Source organism: Diceros bicornis, chromosome 3 (assembly GCF_020826845.1).
Source record: "Diceros bicornis minor isolate mBicDic1 chromosome 3, mDicBic1.mat.cur, whole genome shotgun sequence".
NCBI classification, from domain to species: domain Eukaryota; kingdom Metazoa; phylum Chordata; class Mammalia; order Perissodactyla; family Rhinocerotidae; genus Diceros; species Diceros bicornis.
The window spans coordinates 95,049,845-95,067,741 of NC_080742.1; the positions used below are offsets into that span (position 1 = coordinate 95,049,845).

General features: G+C 38.7%; 1 protein-coding gene across 1 annotated transcript in view; it reads left to right on the top strand.

Annotated features, from left to right (window-relative positions):
- The window catches only part of CUL1 (cullin 1), a 76,115-nt gene that overhangs the window by 40,395 nt on the left and 17,823 nt on the right, over positions 1–17,897 (top strand). The window contains exons 7-8 of the mRNA XM_058532234.1: positions 3,094–3,256; positions 5,774–5,904. Coding sequence (XP_058388217.1) covers positions 3,094–3,256; positions 5,774–5,904 — 294 coding nt within the window. The remainder of the gene's footprint in view (positions 1–3,093; positions 3,257–5,773; positions 5,905–17,897) is intronic.

The window sequence follows — 17,897 nt, forward strand, 5'->3', positions numbered from 1 at the left end:
AGAGGGGATTGCTTTCTAGAGGGGTTAGAAGTTTGGCCCAAATCCAGTTTAATCTTAGAAACATGACTTCAGTCACATTCTGGAAGTCCATAATGCAGAGAATCTATAAACGTAAAGTTGGGATTTAACCATGTAAACAGTTCTACTCTTAACTATTGCCTTACATCTCAAACGGGGCTATGAGTCTAGTTTTAAATCCTCACTCTACCATTTGCTAGGGTATTGACCTTAACTTTTCTGTTCCTCAGTTTTCTCATCTGTAACTTGGGGATAATTTTTTTATTATTAGATGTGAAATATATTATATTTGGTACTTGGCAGAGAGCAAGCATGATGTGTTTGGTATTACAGACATACATGGTTCAGAACCTTCAGTATATGCCTGAGAATATGTAAAACCACAGGATAAAAAGTGGCACATTTTATTCAATAACTTAAGGAGAAATTATGTTTATATTAAAATATTCTATCAGGAAATAGAATACAAAACTTATGAACCATATTGAGATAAAACATTAGCCTTCAAGAAATATTCTGCTTTTAGAAGCCAGTTTGGGCTAGATTTGCGAATTCTCTGGTTGTCTATGTTCCCTTTTCTGTGTTGTTAGGAATGTTTTAGTGGAAACACTCGAGAATCGTTGGCTTCTCTTTCTACAGATGGCTTCCATGAGTGAACAGCCCTAGCCACATTAGTATTTTTAACGTATCTGTCTCGTGTGATTGAGACTAATCTGAGCTACAAAAAATATGTATGACTGTTTGAGGTTTCTAATGTCATAAAAAAAACTTTTGAAAATATGCCTTACTTCAGTAATTTGCTTCTTTTGTCTGTCTTTTCATTTTGTTTTTACTGCGAACTGATCCTAATAGAATTAATAGAGATAATCTTTAATTGCTTAATTTTATTTAGTCATTTGAAATTTGATATTGGTGTTCTGATACAGTTTATGAGCCACGTATAGCGACGATCAAGAGCTCATTTGACTTCAACACAGATGTAAATGGCTGTCCTTCGTAAACCAAATGCCACAGCACCTAGGACCTTGGTTTCTTTTCCTGTGTATAAAATAAGCTATCACTAAAGCCCCTCTGACCTTGAGTGTTTTGTACTCACTGAGGTACCAGTTTGCTTTTCCTTCCCCTCTTGGCCCTGCAGGCCTGGTCTGTAGAATGCTACTCCTGTTTGTAGAACAAGAGCTGGAAACAGTGCCCCCCAGAGAATGACTCAGCAGTGACAGCAAAGCCTTATCTTTCATCTGGGAAGGGGTAAAAGTTTGTTGTAGGAGAAAGCAGAGTTTCTAAGGGATGAGCTTATGTGGCCCAAGGTGATTATGTTCTTCCAGGAAACAGAGGTCACTTAAACAAAACAGAAAAAGTGATGCTTTTTGGTTTGCATGTCCTGTATTTCATCAGCTTTTGTTCTTGAGGTGTCGTCAGGCTTAATGAAACATTAAATATGAAGCAGCGGTTTCTTAACTTAGAACTGCTGAGTTAAAGCATGTAAAGGTCTCTTATTGTTTTTTAAAGTAACTTTGTAATCTGGAAAAAAATTCACATTAATTGTCGACTTTTTGGAAAATACAAATACCATAAACCTATAAGCTTGGGACACTGTTGATGTATGTAAAACCAAATTAGAATAAAGCTGTTGGGTTTTTTTGTTTTTTGGGGGTTTTTTTTTGCTGAGAAGATTCGCCCTGAGCTAACATCCGTTGGCAATATTCCTCTTTTTTTTTTTGCTTGAGGAAGATTCGCCCTGAGCTAACATCTCTGCCAGTCGTCTTCTATTTTGTATGTGGGTCGCCGCCACAGCATGGCAGCTGACAAGTAGTGTAGATCCATGCCTAGGAACCGAACCCAAGTGCTGAACTTAACCACTGGGCCACAGGGCCAGCCCCACTATAGCTTTTTTTGTAACCTGTTTTTTTTCACTAATTTTCTATATTAACATATTTTACACTTATTTATTTTATTGGATAATAGTATTCCATTAACAAAATATGCTATAATTTAATTACTTCTGGTTTTTCAGAGATCATTATATGTTAAGGATATTGGCCTTTTGATACATTCTGCAGACATTTTCCAAGTTTATTTTGTTGTCCACATTTAACTCTATTTAGAATGTATAATAAGGTTCTAACTTCTGTTGTTTAAACTGTTGTCCCATTGATAGTAATTCATGACAGCACAGGTCCTGCCTGGTCATTTTTTCATTTTATGTTTGCTTGGCTCTTGGATGTTTATTCTTCCAGTTGAATTCTTCTAGATTTCTCCAAAATTATATCAAATTTTAAAATCATTTTGGAGAGTATTGACATTTTTACAATACAAAATGCAGTTTTTATCTCTTTATTCAGATCACCTGAATAATTTGGAATTACCATTGAAATTTCTTTGGTTCCTTGGTGATACTTTATACCACACATATTTCGGGTGATATATTGTAAAATATACTGACTTTTATTAATTTTGCTGCTCTGTTAAATTGCATCTTTGTTTTCCTCTCTTCCTTGAAGGGAAATGTAAGAAACTGAGAGGCATAAATAATCCAGTAGGTTTCAGAGGTGCATATTCAGTGATTGGCAAGAGAAGGCCATGATGTTTTTCTTTAAAATTTTTTAAAGAAAAGTCTAATTACCCCAATTATTTTCATGTGATCATCTCAGGGAATATATTTATGTGACTCTTGACTTCAAGTAGCTTTCAATCAAAAATAGTGGTTCTTGGTATCCATGTGTAGGAGAAGATCCATAGGTTTCTCAGAGTGTCAAAGAGGGATATTACTTCCAAAAGGGGAAATACCACATATCCAAAGGAAGAAAATGTTGCGACATTTGAACTGTTAATAATGATGACCTTGCTAAGTCACTTAAAGAGGACTTGGAAATGGAAATATATATTGCAAAGAAAATGGAGCACATCAGTGACTGCTTAAAATATGGTTGGCATTCACCCTAAAATCAAAGAACCCCTTCCCTTTTTTCTTAATCATATTTTATTAGAGCAGGTTTGTGAGTTTAATTTGCCCTTATTCATGTAACAATTCTTTAAAGACAAATGCAAATCATTCACTTCTATTAATTCCTATAGGCAGAGGCTCGTCTGCTCGAGGAACAACGAAGAGTTCAGGTCTATCTTCATGAGAGCACACAAGACGAATTAGCAAGGAAATGTGAACAAGTGCTCATTGAGAAACACTTGGAGATTTTCCACACAGAATTTCAGAATTTATTGGATGCTGACAAAAATGAAGGTGAGCCACTAAGACTCAGAACATGTAGATATTTATTACAATCTGCGGTTTTAAAATTGCATGAAATTCTAGACTCAGAGTTGACAGCATTACCAACATCAGTCATTTGTAAAAAGATTAATGTATGAGTGTGCATGTGTGTTTCCTTTTTTTTAAATTGAAGTGTAGTTAATATTCAATATTATATTAGTTTCAGGTGTACAACATAGTGATTCGACATTTATATACATTACAAAATGATCACCATGACAAGTCTAGTAACTGTCACCACACACAGTTATCGCAGTATTATTGACTGTATTCCCCATGCTGTACATTACATCCTCATGACTTATTTACTTTATAACTGGAAGTTTGTACCTCTTAATCCCCTTCACCTCTTTCGCCTGTTCTACCACTCCCCTCCCCTCCAGGAACCACCAGTTTGTTCTTTGTACCTGTGAGTTTGTTTCTATTTTGTTTTGTTCATTTGTTTTGTTTTTTTAGATTCCACGTAAGAGCAAAATATGATATTTGTCTTTCTCTGACGTATTTCACTTCATGTAATACCCTCTAGGTCCATCCATGTTGTCACAAATGGCAAGATTTCTCTCTTTTTAGTGGCTGTGTGTTTATGTGTATGTATAATACCACATGTTCTTTATCCATTCATCTATGGATGGACACTTAGGTTGCTTCCATATCTTAGCTACTGTAAATAGTGCTGCAGTGAACCTGGGGGTACATATATCTTTTTGAATTAAAGTTTTTGTTTTCTTCCGATAAATACCCAGAAGTAGAATTGCTGGATCATATGGTAGTTCTGTTTTTAATTTTTTGATGGAACCTCCATACTGTTTTCCATAGTGGCTGCACCAATTTACATTCCCACCAACAGTGTACAAGGGTTCCCTTTTCTCCACATCCTCACCAACACTTGTTATTTGTTGTCTTTTTAATAACAGCCATTCTGACAGGCATGAGGTGATGTCTCATTGTAGTTTTCATTTGCATTTCCCTGAGGATTAGTGATGTTGAGCGTCTTTTCATGAGTCTGTTTGCCATCTGTATGTCTCCTTTGGAAAAATGTCTGTTCAAATCCTCTGCCCATTTTTTAATTGGATTGCTTATTTTTTTGATGTTGAGTTGTATGAGTTCTTTATATATCTTGGATATTAACCCCTTATCAGATATATGATTTGCAAATATCTTCTTCCATTCGGTAGGTTGCCTTTTCGTTCTGTTGATGATTTCCTTCGCTGTGCAAAAGCTTTCTAGTTGGATGTAGTTCCATTTATTTATTTTTGCTTTTGTTGCCTCTGTCTAAAGAGACAGATCAAAAAAAATATTGCTAAGACCAACGTCAAAGAGCTTACTGCCTGTGTTTTCTTCTAGGAGTTTTATGGTTTCAGGTCTTACATTTAAGTCATTAATCCATTTTGAGTTTATTTTTGTGTATGGTATAAGAAAGTGGTGCAGTTCCATTCTTTTGCATGTGGCTGTCCAGTTTTCCCAACACCGTTTATTGAAGAGACTGTCTTTTCCCCATGGTATGTTCTTGCCTCCTTTGTCGTAGATTAATTGACCTTATAAGTGTGGGTTTATTTCTGGGCTCTGTCTTCTGTTCCATTGATCTGTGTGTCTGTTTTTGTACAGTTTTAATTAATTACAGTATAGTTTGAAATCAGGGAGTGTGATACCTCCAGCTTTGTTGTTCTTTCTTTCATTTCTTTAATTCTTTCTTTCATTTTCTTCTCAAAATTGCTTTAGCATGTATGTACGTCGCTGTATATTGATTTAAGGCCTCTGTAGTGTTTTGGGTATGACTTTGGGGGAAGAGCATCTTTTCAGTTTAATTTGGAATATAACTTCTTCCATACACTTTTAGCATTAAATGATTCTATGCCTGATTTTTTTCTTGAGTATTTTCCTTTTGAAAATTCTTTAAGATGAGAAGGCTAGTATTTGGTAAAAGTATTTCCCTTACCACCCTCTCATGTTTTACTGAGATGTGTTAGGAGCTCAATACAGGATTGATGTTTGGATTCAGGATTTTTCTTCTTTGGTCCTTGTAAATTAACCATATGCCATACATATATTAAATGAAGAATTTGGGGCTTTTTGTGACTCATTTGTATAGTTGAGATGGAGATTCATAAATACTCCTTAAATTTATTCATTTTTTTAATAGATATTTGCCTGTTATGTGTCAGGCATAAATAATATCTCAATCTTGAGAATTTTAGGAAACATCAAATGTAGTTCCTGATACAAAGATGTTTTTTCTCTATTCTGTTAATGGTTTCTCATAGTAAGGGGAAAAATAAATGTTTACAATAGCGTAACTTCATTTTTACTTTCAGCTAAATATACTAAATACAAAATATTTGGTTATAATTAAGTGCTTTTGATTATTAAGGTCTGAAAACACTGTTATTTTATTTCAGGGTATCTTTCATCTCAATATAGATACATACTTAGTGGAATGGATATGCAGAGTTTGTTTCAGTGCGTAAAGGTGGCACCTTCTTCTTTCAGATTTGGGTCGCATGTATAATCTTGTATCTAGAATCCAGGATGGCCTAGGAGAATTGAAAAAACTTCTGGAGACACATATTCATAATCAGGGTCTTGCAGCAATTGAAAAGTGTGGAGAAGCTGCTTTAAATGTAAGTACTGTTTAATTGAAAATTGGTTGGGCCTAACCATCACCACTCATGAACTATAGACATGTGTTGTGCATTTCATTTACCAATCCAAGTGGTAAGATTTTTACTAGAACTTTCAGAGAACCTTGTTTTGGCTTTTTAAGGTAGAAGGTTCACAAACTTTTGTTAAGTAAATACATCCACAGACTTTTCTCTGGCACTTTTTAGGCATTAAGGATGTCATTTCTTTATTTTTATTTCTTCTCACAATTACATTCCTTGCACTAGGAGAGAGAAGATTCTTCCATAGAGAGAACAGGGTAAAGCCTCCTAGAAATGTGGCTCTGGCACCCACACTTTTCAGGAGCCCTGGTCTGAGTCCTTCCCTCCAACTGAAGGTAACAGGGCTCTTGGCCCTGGAAAGGCCCTGAAATGGATCACATTTCTCCTACACCCCCACCCCACCCCAGGAGGTGCGTAGAATATTCCTGCTAGGTTATCTATAATTCAGGTAACAATTTTACATAGAAAGTATCATGTGTTTCTAAGAGATAGGTAAGTTCTCTCAGTTTGTCCCTATTGTGAACTTTAATTTTGATAGTGTCTGGAGAACTAATGGAGAAGAAAAGTTTCTAAACACAAGTTTGTTCTTATGTCTGAATCAGAAAACTGTTTATCTCTCTGATTTGATTGTTTAATATTAATTATTTTTGACAATAGTATCTTTAATATGTTTTTAAAATTTTTTATTTCCCAGTTATCTCTGGAAGATGCCTTTTCCACTTTTAGTTGTAGGGGTTGCTGCCTCACTCGTTGCCATATCCATGAGTTTTTAGAGGGAGTGTGCACCCCCTCCTTAAGGTTTATAAAATAATTAATCTTGCACTTACAGATGGAAGGGAGCTGGCTGAGTAGTGGATTCTGGGGACTCAGTGTAAGCTTAAGCACTGACACTCGGTGCCGTGACAGTGGAGTGGCTGAGAGCAGACCCCAGACATCAGTCTGGGCTCAGATCACTGCATGATGCTGTTGCTGACTTGCTTTTCCTAACTATGTCAGTTGTTAAAAAATGGAATAACGATAGTGACGCCTCATAGGGGTTTTGTGAATAAATAATACTTGTGGGCCGGCCCGGTGGCTTAGCGGTTAAGTGCGCGCACTCCGCTGCTGGCGGCCCGGGTTCGGATCCCGGGCACGCACCGACGCACCGCTTCTCCGGCCAGGCTGAGGCCGCGTCCCACATACAGCAACTAGAAGGATGTGCAACTATGACATACAACTATCTACTGGGGCTCTGGGGGAAAAATAAATAAATAAATAAAATTAAAAAAATAAATAAATAATACTTGTAAAGTGCTTATTAAATCTGGTTATGTAAGTGCTCGTCATTGATGACTGCAGCTTGTCCGAGTGTGCACGATTTTAATTTTTAAAACTGATTTTAAAATTGTCCTTACATCTTGATGACTTTTCTTATTTCCAAACTAAATGTTCCTTTTTAAAGGGCCTGATACGCACACACATGTACACGCATGTGCACATGTTGTTCAGAAGGGGCCAACTTGATGAAGATATCTTTTCAGTAATGTTGGGTGTTTTAACAGTTGTTAGTTCAGAACTCTCTTTAGCCGTATGGGCAGCAGAGCCAAGTAAATGACTTCACTTTCCTTGAAATGAGTTAAGTGGGTGAGTCTGTTATTTCATCAGACGTGGATTAGAGTAGTAGATTTTTGGAACAGGTTTTGCTTTTTCATGTAAACCGTTATATATTAGATATGAGATTGGCCTTAAGGGACTTGTGTTCTAGGTAAATATAGTTAGATTAAAAATAAATACTATAAATTGCATTTTCAGTTACCTTGTTTTCTCTTTCTTTTGGATACAGTCAGCTGCCTGATTGACTTGTCAGTGAGTCTCAAATGTGACGTTTACCTTTCCACAGCCAGTTAAAGCAAAAGTCTACCTTCTAAGTGAAATCATTTCTCTGTTTGTGGGAACTTCATCTGTCAGTAATAGCACAAATAAACTGTATTTACCAGCAGTTATATTTTACTGGAAATTAAGCTGTTAAAGAGTACTTTTATTACTTAAATGTAACTGATAAACATGAATTTAAAAATCAAAACAAGGTTTTTCCCCCATGAATATTATATATAGCTTAGTAAACTTGTGTTGTATCTGCCTTAACTTTCAAAAGTCAGAAGTTTCTTTTTTAATACATTATTATTTATAATTACTTTTTCGATAAAAACTTTATATTGAACTCGGGAAACTGTGGTTTTTTAAATCATTGTTCTTGTGAGGAAAGTGTTTATTTAGGAAAGCAAATACTTTTTCTATTTTCTGCAAAAGGAGTTTTTTCCTGAATTTCCAGTTTATTCTCTTATTTCTGAAGTTTCAATTGACTCACAAGTTTGCAGTGCCATCTGACTCGTGGGTGTCTTGCACAACCTTCCCCGATCTGGTTTTACCTGCTACCTCTGTTCACCAATGATGGGAAAGCACACGAAACTTGAAGAAGCTCAAGAGCATGTGTCCCCAGTTCTTAGCCTGGCACACAGTAGGTGCTTAAATACCTGTTGTAAGAAAGAATACATACAGCTGCTAAAACATAAATAATTTTAAATAGGTATTAACTTTTATCACATATGTGGTAAATGTAAAAGATAAATTGTAACGCAAACCATGATGGTTTTCCATAACCCACTAATATTGGGAAAAAAGCAGAGAAAAGAGATTGCTTGAATTAGTAAAAAAATTACAATTATTACACATAATTGTAAGTGGAATTATTTTGAGAACACAATTTTTAAAGTTTGAAAATTTTTGCCTAATTGAGTTGAATCATAGTGTATTAGAATCATTTATAATTAGCATATTAAATGCCACGGAAGGCACTGCTTAACTGATTTTTTAAGGACTGAAAATTTCTTAAGTTATCTAGTCCTATGATTCCATTTTATACCATCAGTTTGGTTAGAAAACCAGTTTTATTGCTAATTACTCTGGCCTAGACTGAAATTATTACGTTTCAAATTTATAATGTGATTTTTTTGTGTGTGTGTGAGAGGAAGATCAGCCCTGAGCTAACATCCATGCCAATCCTCCTCTTTTTGCTGAGGAAGACTGGCCCTAAGCTAAGATCTATTGCCAATCCTCCTCCTTTTTTTTCCCCAAAGCCCCAGTAGATAGTTGTACGTCGTAACTGCACCTCCTTCTAGTTGCTGTACGTGGGACGCAGCCTCAGCATGGCCGGAGAAGTGGTGCGTCGGTGCGTGCCCGGGATCCGAACCCGGGCCGCCAGTAGCAGAGCACGCGCGCTTAACCGCCAAGGCACAGGGCCAGGCCTATAATGTGATTCTAGTAATATTTTTTGTGTTAGAAACTTCAAAATCTATTTAAGAATTTTCTTAAGACTTTTTTTTGTAATTAAAACAGATTTTAAAATTAAAGGCTATTCCTGGAGGAATTAAAGGCTTCTATAGCTGGAGCAAGGGGAATCGCCCTCATGGTGTCTCCTTCTCTTTCCCTGAATAAGAATTGGCAGTCCTCCTCCGTGAGGTGTAACTGAAAGAGAGCCCTTCACACACGTGCTGTTTTCAGGTGTGCTGTTTCTTGTACCTGCCCCGACACCCAGGCCAGTGAACACCCCAGGGATGGAGTCGGGATCAGGGCTCCTCTCAGAATCCTGGAAGGTGTCAGGCTGAATGCGCTGAAGCGGCTCAGTGTGGGTCCATCCTCCCCACCGTGGTGCAGGATTCCAGCGTGTTCGGAAGAGATCTCCCCAGCCTTTAGGACATTCATGCTTAACTGATGTGCTGCACGATTGCGCTGGGGCACCAGAAGAACTTCGGGAACCTTGTACACAAAGAAATACTCAAGGATGGATTTAAAACTGGTTTAGAGCTGAGGGAAGGATCAGATAAATAGTTTTTAATAGGCAAGTTTGTTTCATAGGCAAGTTACCTCATACACGGCTTCTGGACTGAAAAGAGAGAGTGGGGGCAGCGTGGTAAATTGTCACGTTCTACATGGCATTAAAATTCTTTTGGAAGTCAAAAATTTGAAAGATCTTTTGTGCTTACATAGATGGGACAAAGCACTATAAATGTGTTCAGTCATTGGCAATATAGTAACTGTTTTGTAGAAAAATAATCAGTATTAAAATATAGGAGGAGGATGGGCCCCATCCACTTAGGTCTTAGGGAGCAGCATCTTGAAAGCAGAGCCCTTACCTTCAGGTGTTCGTTTAAAAAGATTGAAGCCCATGGTGTGGCTGGCCTTGTGCTAGGTTCTCAGTATGTTTTAACCTACCAAAGCAACTAGCCGCAGGATGCTGGCTGGTGTTATAACTCAAAGGGCCAACAAATGTTGCAGATGAAATTGGAATCATCGTTTTCATTCAGTCAGCAAGCGTTTATGGCATTCCTGTGATCGACTTGATGTCAAGCATTCCGAATTGAAATGCCTCACCTTTGTCTTCTCATCACATCTCCATGACCTCGTCTGCCTAGTTTAGTGACTGTATTGCAGGTCCATTTTAAAACTCACATCTTCCCTCCTCCGTTCCTTAGCACAGAGTTGGCAGCTGTGTAGTATGTGCCACCCTGCCTTCATCCCTTGCCCATGGCAACATTAGTAATCTAATGTGGTGTAATCTGCTGAGTCTGGATGCAGCCCGAGTCCTCTCGGACCAGCAGGCAGCCCGCCTGTGAGCCCCGCCTCAGCAGCGTGTTGCCTCCACTGTGTCCCCTCTGATGAGTAGACTGTGGACATGCCGCTTTCCTTGGTTCTCCAAGCCTTTTCTGTCCAGTCCCAGTGCTGCCATCTTAATCCGCGCCCCATAACTTTGTTTCCCAGTCTTCTGACTCTCCCATTCCTGTTCATCCTTCATAATGCTTAGCAGTTTAGTCTTTCAAAAATACTACTTAATGCATTAACAATTTTACTCCACATTCTTTATTCTCTGTTTTAAAGAAAGCAAAATAAAACCTCTTCCCTACAATAATAAATCTCCAATATTGTATCAAAATCCTCTTCTGATTTGTCCCCATTTTCATGAGCCTCGTCTTCTAGTGAAATTGTTCTATCCTCCTTCGTCCCAAATACACATCCTTGCTTATATTCATGCCTCATCTCTGCCTGTGATGCAGTCCTCCCTGCTTTCTGCTGCTTTGACCTGTTTTTAAGGCCAGCTCAAATCCTCTTTTCTCAAGAGAGCTCTCCACTAACTATTCCAGCCCTCAGTGATTGTACTCCCGTCCTAAACCCTATGGCATTTATAAAAATCTTTCATATGCCACTTTATATTTGTGTATAACTTCTGTGTGTCCTGTCACTCCACTGTTGATTGTAAATCCCTTGAGAGTAAAGCTAACACCTCATTATAGCTTTATATTCTTTATAGTTTTAGTGCTAGCATCTTAGGCAACTACAATTATTCATTGATGATGGTGACGGTAATTATGATGGTGAAGAGGAAGAGCCATCTGCTCAGTGGCCACCATCTCCTTTCCAGTTGTGTCTTCCATTCCTCTTTGTCCTCATTTTATCCATCATCTAAACTGGGATGCTCACTGTTCCTTAAATATGTCTTGCTGTACCTTCCTAGTTCTTCTCTCTGCTCAGATACGTTCCTTTTTTTTCCTACATAATAAACACCTGTTTATCTTTCAAAACCCAGTTCAAATGCCATTTCTTCCGTGAAGCCTTTCTAATCACCCCTTTGAAATAAATGTCTTCTGCAAGGATGGCTTGATCCATCTTTGTTTCCTCAGAGCTTAGCACAATGCCCTGTATAGAATAGGGTCTCAGTATGCCTATGTTTTAATATACTCCTCATTGTTCCCAGCAGGATTTGGAGCTGCTTACACAATATGTAAAAGACAATAGGATGAATGAAATAAAACAGAGAGTAGCAAAATAAGGGCAGGAGACACAAACGAAGCCAAGTGTAAGATAGTGCTCCAAGTGCCGGCAGTGAAGCTTAGTGCTCTTGTTAGAAGTGAGTCACAAATTTGCCTCCAATTTTTCTCAGTCAGCGCAGAGAGCTTGCCAGTAAAGACAGTCAGCTCCTTGATTCATAGTGATCACAAAGAGTAAGCCTGTAACTCAGAAGAATACCTTTATTGGCATTCGGAACTGGAACTACTTTCCCTGGTGACCCATTCTAAAGAGAACATCAGTAATGTGGATAGTCATCAATGCTCCACTTACAAGTAAATACAATATCAAGTCATTGGGTGGCTTTATCGTTTCCCTTGACACCAGCTTATAGCAAAATGTCAACGTTGAGGAAAAGAGTCACTGCAGACTTGTAAGTACTTGCTAATGAATGCTTGACGATACAGTTCGTTCCATGTTGAATTTCTAATTAACACGTGATTCCACAACAATCTGGGTGCTATTGTGCTTCTCTACAGAGAGGGCTTCATAAATGAACATAAATCAGGTTATAAGAGAATGTCCTATTACTCTCTGTCTTCAGGGCAGACATGGCAACAGATAAACACAGAGTCCTCTTTGAAACCATATCTGGATTTAGTAACCGCAGTCTGACTGGAGCTGAAATGTAATCCAACAGGAGTGGGCTTCTGGGTACTTTGATGTCCAGCAGTGCTGTTGGTCTAACGGGGGTGTTGGGCTGTGGAGATGGACTGGGGAACAAAGTTGTGCAAGTGCATTGCGGCTTTGAGGGAAATCGTGGACTCAAACGGGAGGAGGCATTTTCAGGGGCTGCTGGCTCAGGATTGGGGATGATAGTGCTTATAAAAGGGAGCACTTAAAATGGAGGATTTTATAGGCAGAAATAAAATCAAGTAACTGACAAGCATATTATTTGGTATAAGACTAAAGGTTGAATCTAGGACCTTCTCAGAATTATGAAAAAGTTCTATGGTTTGGATTGAGAAGTGGAGTTAGTAATAATTATAAGAACTCAATTTTATATGAACTTACACCAGAATGAACAGTGTAACGCAGTGCTGGGTGCTTCTGCCAGATTTAGGTTTAGTTTATATACATCTCAGATTCCCTTTTTCTTCTGGAGTGAAATGCTTAGATAACTTACTCCTAACTCCACCATTCTGTGGTTGATGGTGATAGAGGAAAATTATCCACGCAGTGATAAAATCAGCTAGGGACCTTTCATTTGGAGTCTAACCTGGCTTTGTTTGGTCAAAGGAGATAGAACACACATCCATAAAATCTTAAATACCAGGAGGGTAGGATAAGAAAATCAGAGACTATTATGGCTATAGGCTAGCCCTTGAAACTGGGTGGTTGATTATGGGGGTTGATTTTACTATTCTTATTTAGAATATGTTCAAAAATTTTTCATAATAAAACATGTTTTTAAAAAACAAAAGGAAAAAAATATACCTGTTTTGATGCAGTTGATGTGGGAAGGAAAGAGGAGGGATCCAGAAGGTCTTTTAGGACAAAAGGAAGCAGTTTTATACAGTAAATCTAACTAACAAATTTAACTACATAAAGAACTGATATATACAATGTAAATTGGTTTTACATTTTAAATTTATATCTAAAAGCGTATAGCTAAATTCGTGAATTTATTTTCTGTCTTGCCATAGGATGAAGAGAATAAACATTTTCTCTAAAAGAAGAAATACCCAGTTGTCCGTTTTTAGTCTAGGGTAACCAGGCTGTGAAAAGACTCATTGTTTCATTTCTGTGTCCTGGATAGTGCCTTCTTTCTTCAGCTGTGGGGAAGACTTGTCTTGTCACAAGCAGACCAGTTATAGAAGCCTCTCTCTACCCAAATCTGACTTGATACCCCACATCAAACTAAATTTTGGGTTAATGTTTGCCATATATTTATAAGTCCTGAGGTGGCCCCTGCTTGGTTCCAGACCAGTTAGAGACTGCCCCTGAACTTCCCTCTCGCCCCGCATCCCTTCTTGATACGCAGTCCCACCCAGCTCTTATCTTCTCTCTACACTGCTCCTGTTTCTGAACTCATGTAATTGTTACTTTCTGAAACATCATTCTTCCTCTTAGAGACACATTTTTTCCTGACAAGTCTTAGTTCCACTTCCAAAATTTAATATTTTCACCTCTGATCACTCTGCGCCTGAATCTAGTCAACTTAGAGCCTCAGCAGTGACAGAGTGATACCAAGGGGCTGATACAGGGACTCCAGCCCCACCTTGGACTGAAGGAAAATGTAGGTGTGAGCCAGAACAAGGGAAAGCCAAGGGTGATGAGGGCCAGGGTCAAAGGTGAAAGCCCCCAGTTACATAACTGAGACCAGGAATTTGTAGAATTTTTAGAATCCAAAGGTAATGGTGAGATTAGAGATTTATTGATTATGATCTGGACTCAGAGTCAGGATCACAGATAAATATAAATGAAGCAAAAAGTGGCAGGTGGACAGAGGTTACAGTGATGAGAGTAGAGAGCACTGGTTAAACGGCTAGGCGTTTTTGTCTTGGTATTTTAAGCTTGAAACCACTCTCAGAAGAACTGAGAACCTCTAAAGAGGTTAGATGATGGAGTAGAAAAAGCCCATTAAGAAAATGCGAGACTATTTTACTAAAAGATTTTTGAGGCCTCCCATTCGTCCCTCAGCTTTTGGGTCCTCTCCTTTTTTTTTTTGCCCATTAGTTATTATCAAGATTAATTTTACTCCCTGAGCACACACATTCAGGCAGTGGAGGGAGGCCTTCAGAAACGAGCTGAGTGCTGGGGAGCCAGTCTAGGGTCCAGATTTCCCCAGGTAATTGTCAAGGGGGTAGTCTGTATGCTGACCAAGTGTTACGTGATTCTCTCTGTAGTTAGTGGTTTGTGATTGTTCTTTTTCTGAAACTTTTGCTTCTCCGTGTCTTCTGTGGTTATAGATAATGTTACACCAAAGACCAAGTGCTAATGTTTATGGGGAAGAAGAATTATATACTGCCCCCAAATAATTGCATGGTGTGTTTTTGTTAATTAATGAGACTTCGTATCTTTCCCTTTCCTTCTTCTCAAAGAAAAATTATCTCAGGTTAAGGACATCGACAGTATCAAGCAAGGGCCTGTGTGCCCTGTGATGGTGACTGGCTGTCCTCAAAGAACTCTGTTAAAGCTCCTGTAATGGAGCTGCTTTCTTTCGTCCCGGCTGGACGAAAGATATGGGTGCTGAATGTGCCTCAGAGGTTTTTCTAGATGAGAGCAGGGTTCCAAGGACTGGTCGGATCTGTTACTGGCTTGGAGAGTCACTAACTTATATTCATGAAATAGTGAAGGTGCTCCCTCGAGCCTCTTTTGACAATGTTACAATACCACTTCAGGCCACAAGTGATCCTGAGAAATTGTATCTAGTATATACTAGCTCTCCATGAGTTAGTATCCTCAGACCTTTCATCTGCTGTATGTGCTTTACTGTTTTAAGTTAGGATGACATAAAGTGGGAGTTAGGTGAGGCTCCTAACGGGTAGTTTCTCTTTGTGAAATTGGTCTTTAGAATTATCCTTTTAGTGGAAATGTATGGAATAAAAGGGAATAATTCAGTTATGATTATGATTACGTTTCTGATTTAGCCATTTAAGAAATAGTTGATGAATGCTGCTACACTGGGTGCTAAGAAGTACAGCAGTAGTGAGCAAGGTAGACACAGCCCCAGCAGGCTTCTTTGAGCTTAGGTCCAGAAGAAAGGCTAACTGGCAGTGTGATAGCACTCCAGTGAGGTTTGGGCGTTGTAGAGGCAGGGAGGCCTAGCCTGTCCTGGAAGTTCAGGGACGTTCCCTGAGAAGATATTTGAGACCGATAGAAGAGTTAGAGCTAACTAGGCAAAGGGGGATCCTAGACAGAGCAAAGACCCTTGGGGTGTCAACACGACCCATTCTAAGAAACAAGAAGTCTGGTGTGACTTGAGAAGAGGGGAAGTGGCACAAGGTCAAACTGAAAGGGTAGGACTGGGCTGGCCAGACCATGGGAGACCTTGGGAGCCATGATAATGATATTGCCTTAGTCCTGAGGGCAAGAGGAAACCAGGCAAGGTTACAATGAGCATGAAACTGACAAGATCAGGTTTTTATTTTTTAAGAAATCGCTACGGTGTGGAAATTGTATTGAAAAGAAGAAGAGTTGTTGTGAGTATTCCAGTTGGGTTTGTTATAGTGGTTCAGATGGGAAATGTCGTGGGCTTGATTGTGGCTGGGATGGAGGAAAAAAAAAGCATTAGAGAGTTAGACTCGGTAACGGACAGGTTTTGTATTTGATAATTGTTGAAGCTGGATGATGACTTCATGGGCTGGATTTTACTGTTCTTTGTAATAGTTGAATTTCTTTTTTTTACAATAAAACATGGAAAGAAAAGGAGAAAGAGTGATCAGAAGAGAAGCAGGGTCCTGGAGGAGAACAGGTCAGCCCTGACATACAGAGTTTAGGGATCCCATGAGCATCCAAGGGCAGGTTGTGTGAGCTAAGTTAGGAGAAGTCTGGTCTGGTCCAGAGATAAATGTGACAGTCATTGACATCATAACGACGACCGAAGTCATGTAGGAGTTGGATGAGATCCCTCAGGGACAAGCCCTGAGAGGTGTCGGGTTTCTTACATGCAAAGAGCTCTCCTGTACTGTTGAATAAAACAGATGGTCATGAATCAAACCAATTACTACTCTTCGTTTTTTTTAAATGTCAAAGATTCACAGATCTTCGTTTTCTTAAAAAACATGCATTTTATCCAGCTGATCTTTTCTGTCTCCTTACCTCTGTTGCGTTTATAACCCTGCAGTCTGGTGCCCTCTGAAATACCTCCTCAAGATCATCATTTACCTTTTGATTGCTTCTCATCTTTTGAACATCTTTTTTCTATTTGGCACTGCTGGCTACTCCTTCCTTAAAATTCTCTCCTCTGTATTATTCCGGTGTGTGCCTGTCTCCATCTGCCCTTGCCAGGTTCCTAAGTGGTTTCTCTCTGGATGTGAAATGCTAAATTCAGATTTCCAAGGCTTAGTGCTTTAGCACACTCTTCCTTTAGTGGGTTTCATTCAGACCCTCACTTCTTACCAGCCGGACTCCTGGTTGGGTCTTTTCCTGTAGTAGAAAGAATTTTGGAATTGGAATCTGAGGACTTCTGTGGCCTTAGGGAAGATTTGTCTTTCTGTGGGGAATTCCTTCCTGGCATTTCTTGGGACTTTTATGTTTTTCCAAATTCTGAATCTGAGAAAAATCGGTCAAGAAATCAAAAAAAAACAGGGAAAAGCATTATAAGCAAGCCTAATAGTCAACACCAACATTCTTGATTCAAAGGAATCCATTGATGACAGTCCAAAGCAAGGGCAGGAGGTGCTGACGCTGGGAGTCCAAGGTTAAGGTCGTTGTCTCTGGAACCAGGACCAGAGCAGGTGGTAGAGAAAGTGCAATCTTATCAGTCCCTTTGTAGGTGATGCCAAGTTAACTCTCTGCTGCTCGGGGTGAGTCATTCTTGCAGATAAAATAAATACTGATATGTTTATATAGATAATATACTTTATATAAATCCTGTGAATAGTGGTGTTCCAAAAAATAGCAAGTTTTGGAAGCAAAGCCAGTCCTTAAATTGGCAATTTTGACATGTGATTCTTTGTAATGCAGTTAATGTTGAAAGTTACCTTATTCAAATACTACCCAATAATGTTTGCTGTCATTTTCCAGTGTTTGGATTCTCGCTGTAGGCTAAAGTTCTTTGTAAATACTTTAACAATAGAAATGCAAAGAGAAAAATATATTGTGAAATAATTTGACATGATATCAGAAAGCGATCTGAAATCTCAGTTGGCAAAAGCACTGTTGATTTCAATGGCAAAACCAAAATTAAGCCAAGCAGACAATGTTTTCATTATTAAAAAAAAAACGAGTTTCTATGAAGTAGATGTATGCCGACTGGAAGATGCTTTTGGATGTGCTCTGAGGAACGAGACCATTTCAATGCAAGATGGAAGGCATTTTTCTTCATCTGGAATAGTTATCGTGAAACAGAGCAAAATTATCTGATGGGGCAGTTCATGCTGTGTGTAACATTTTAAGATAGATAA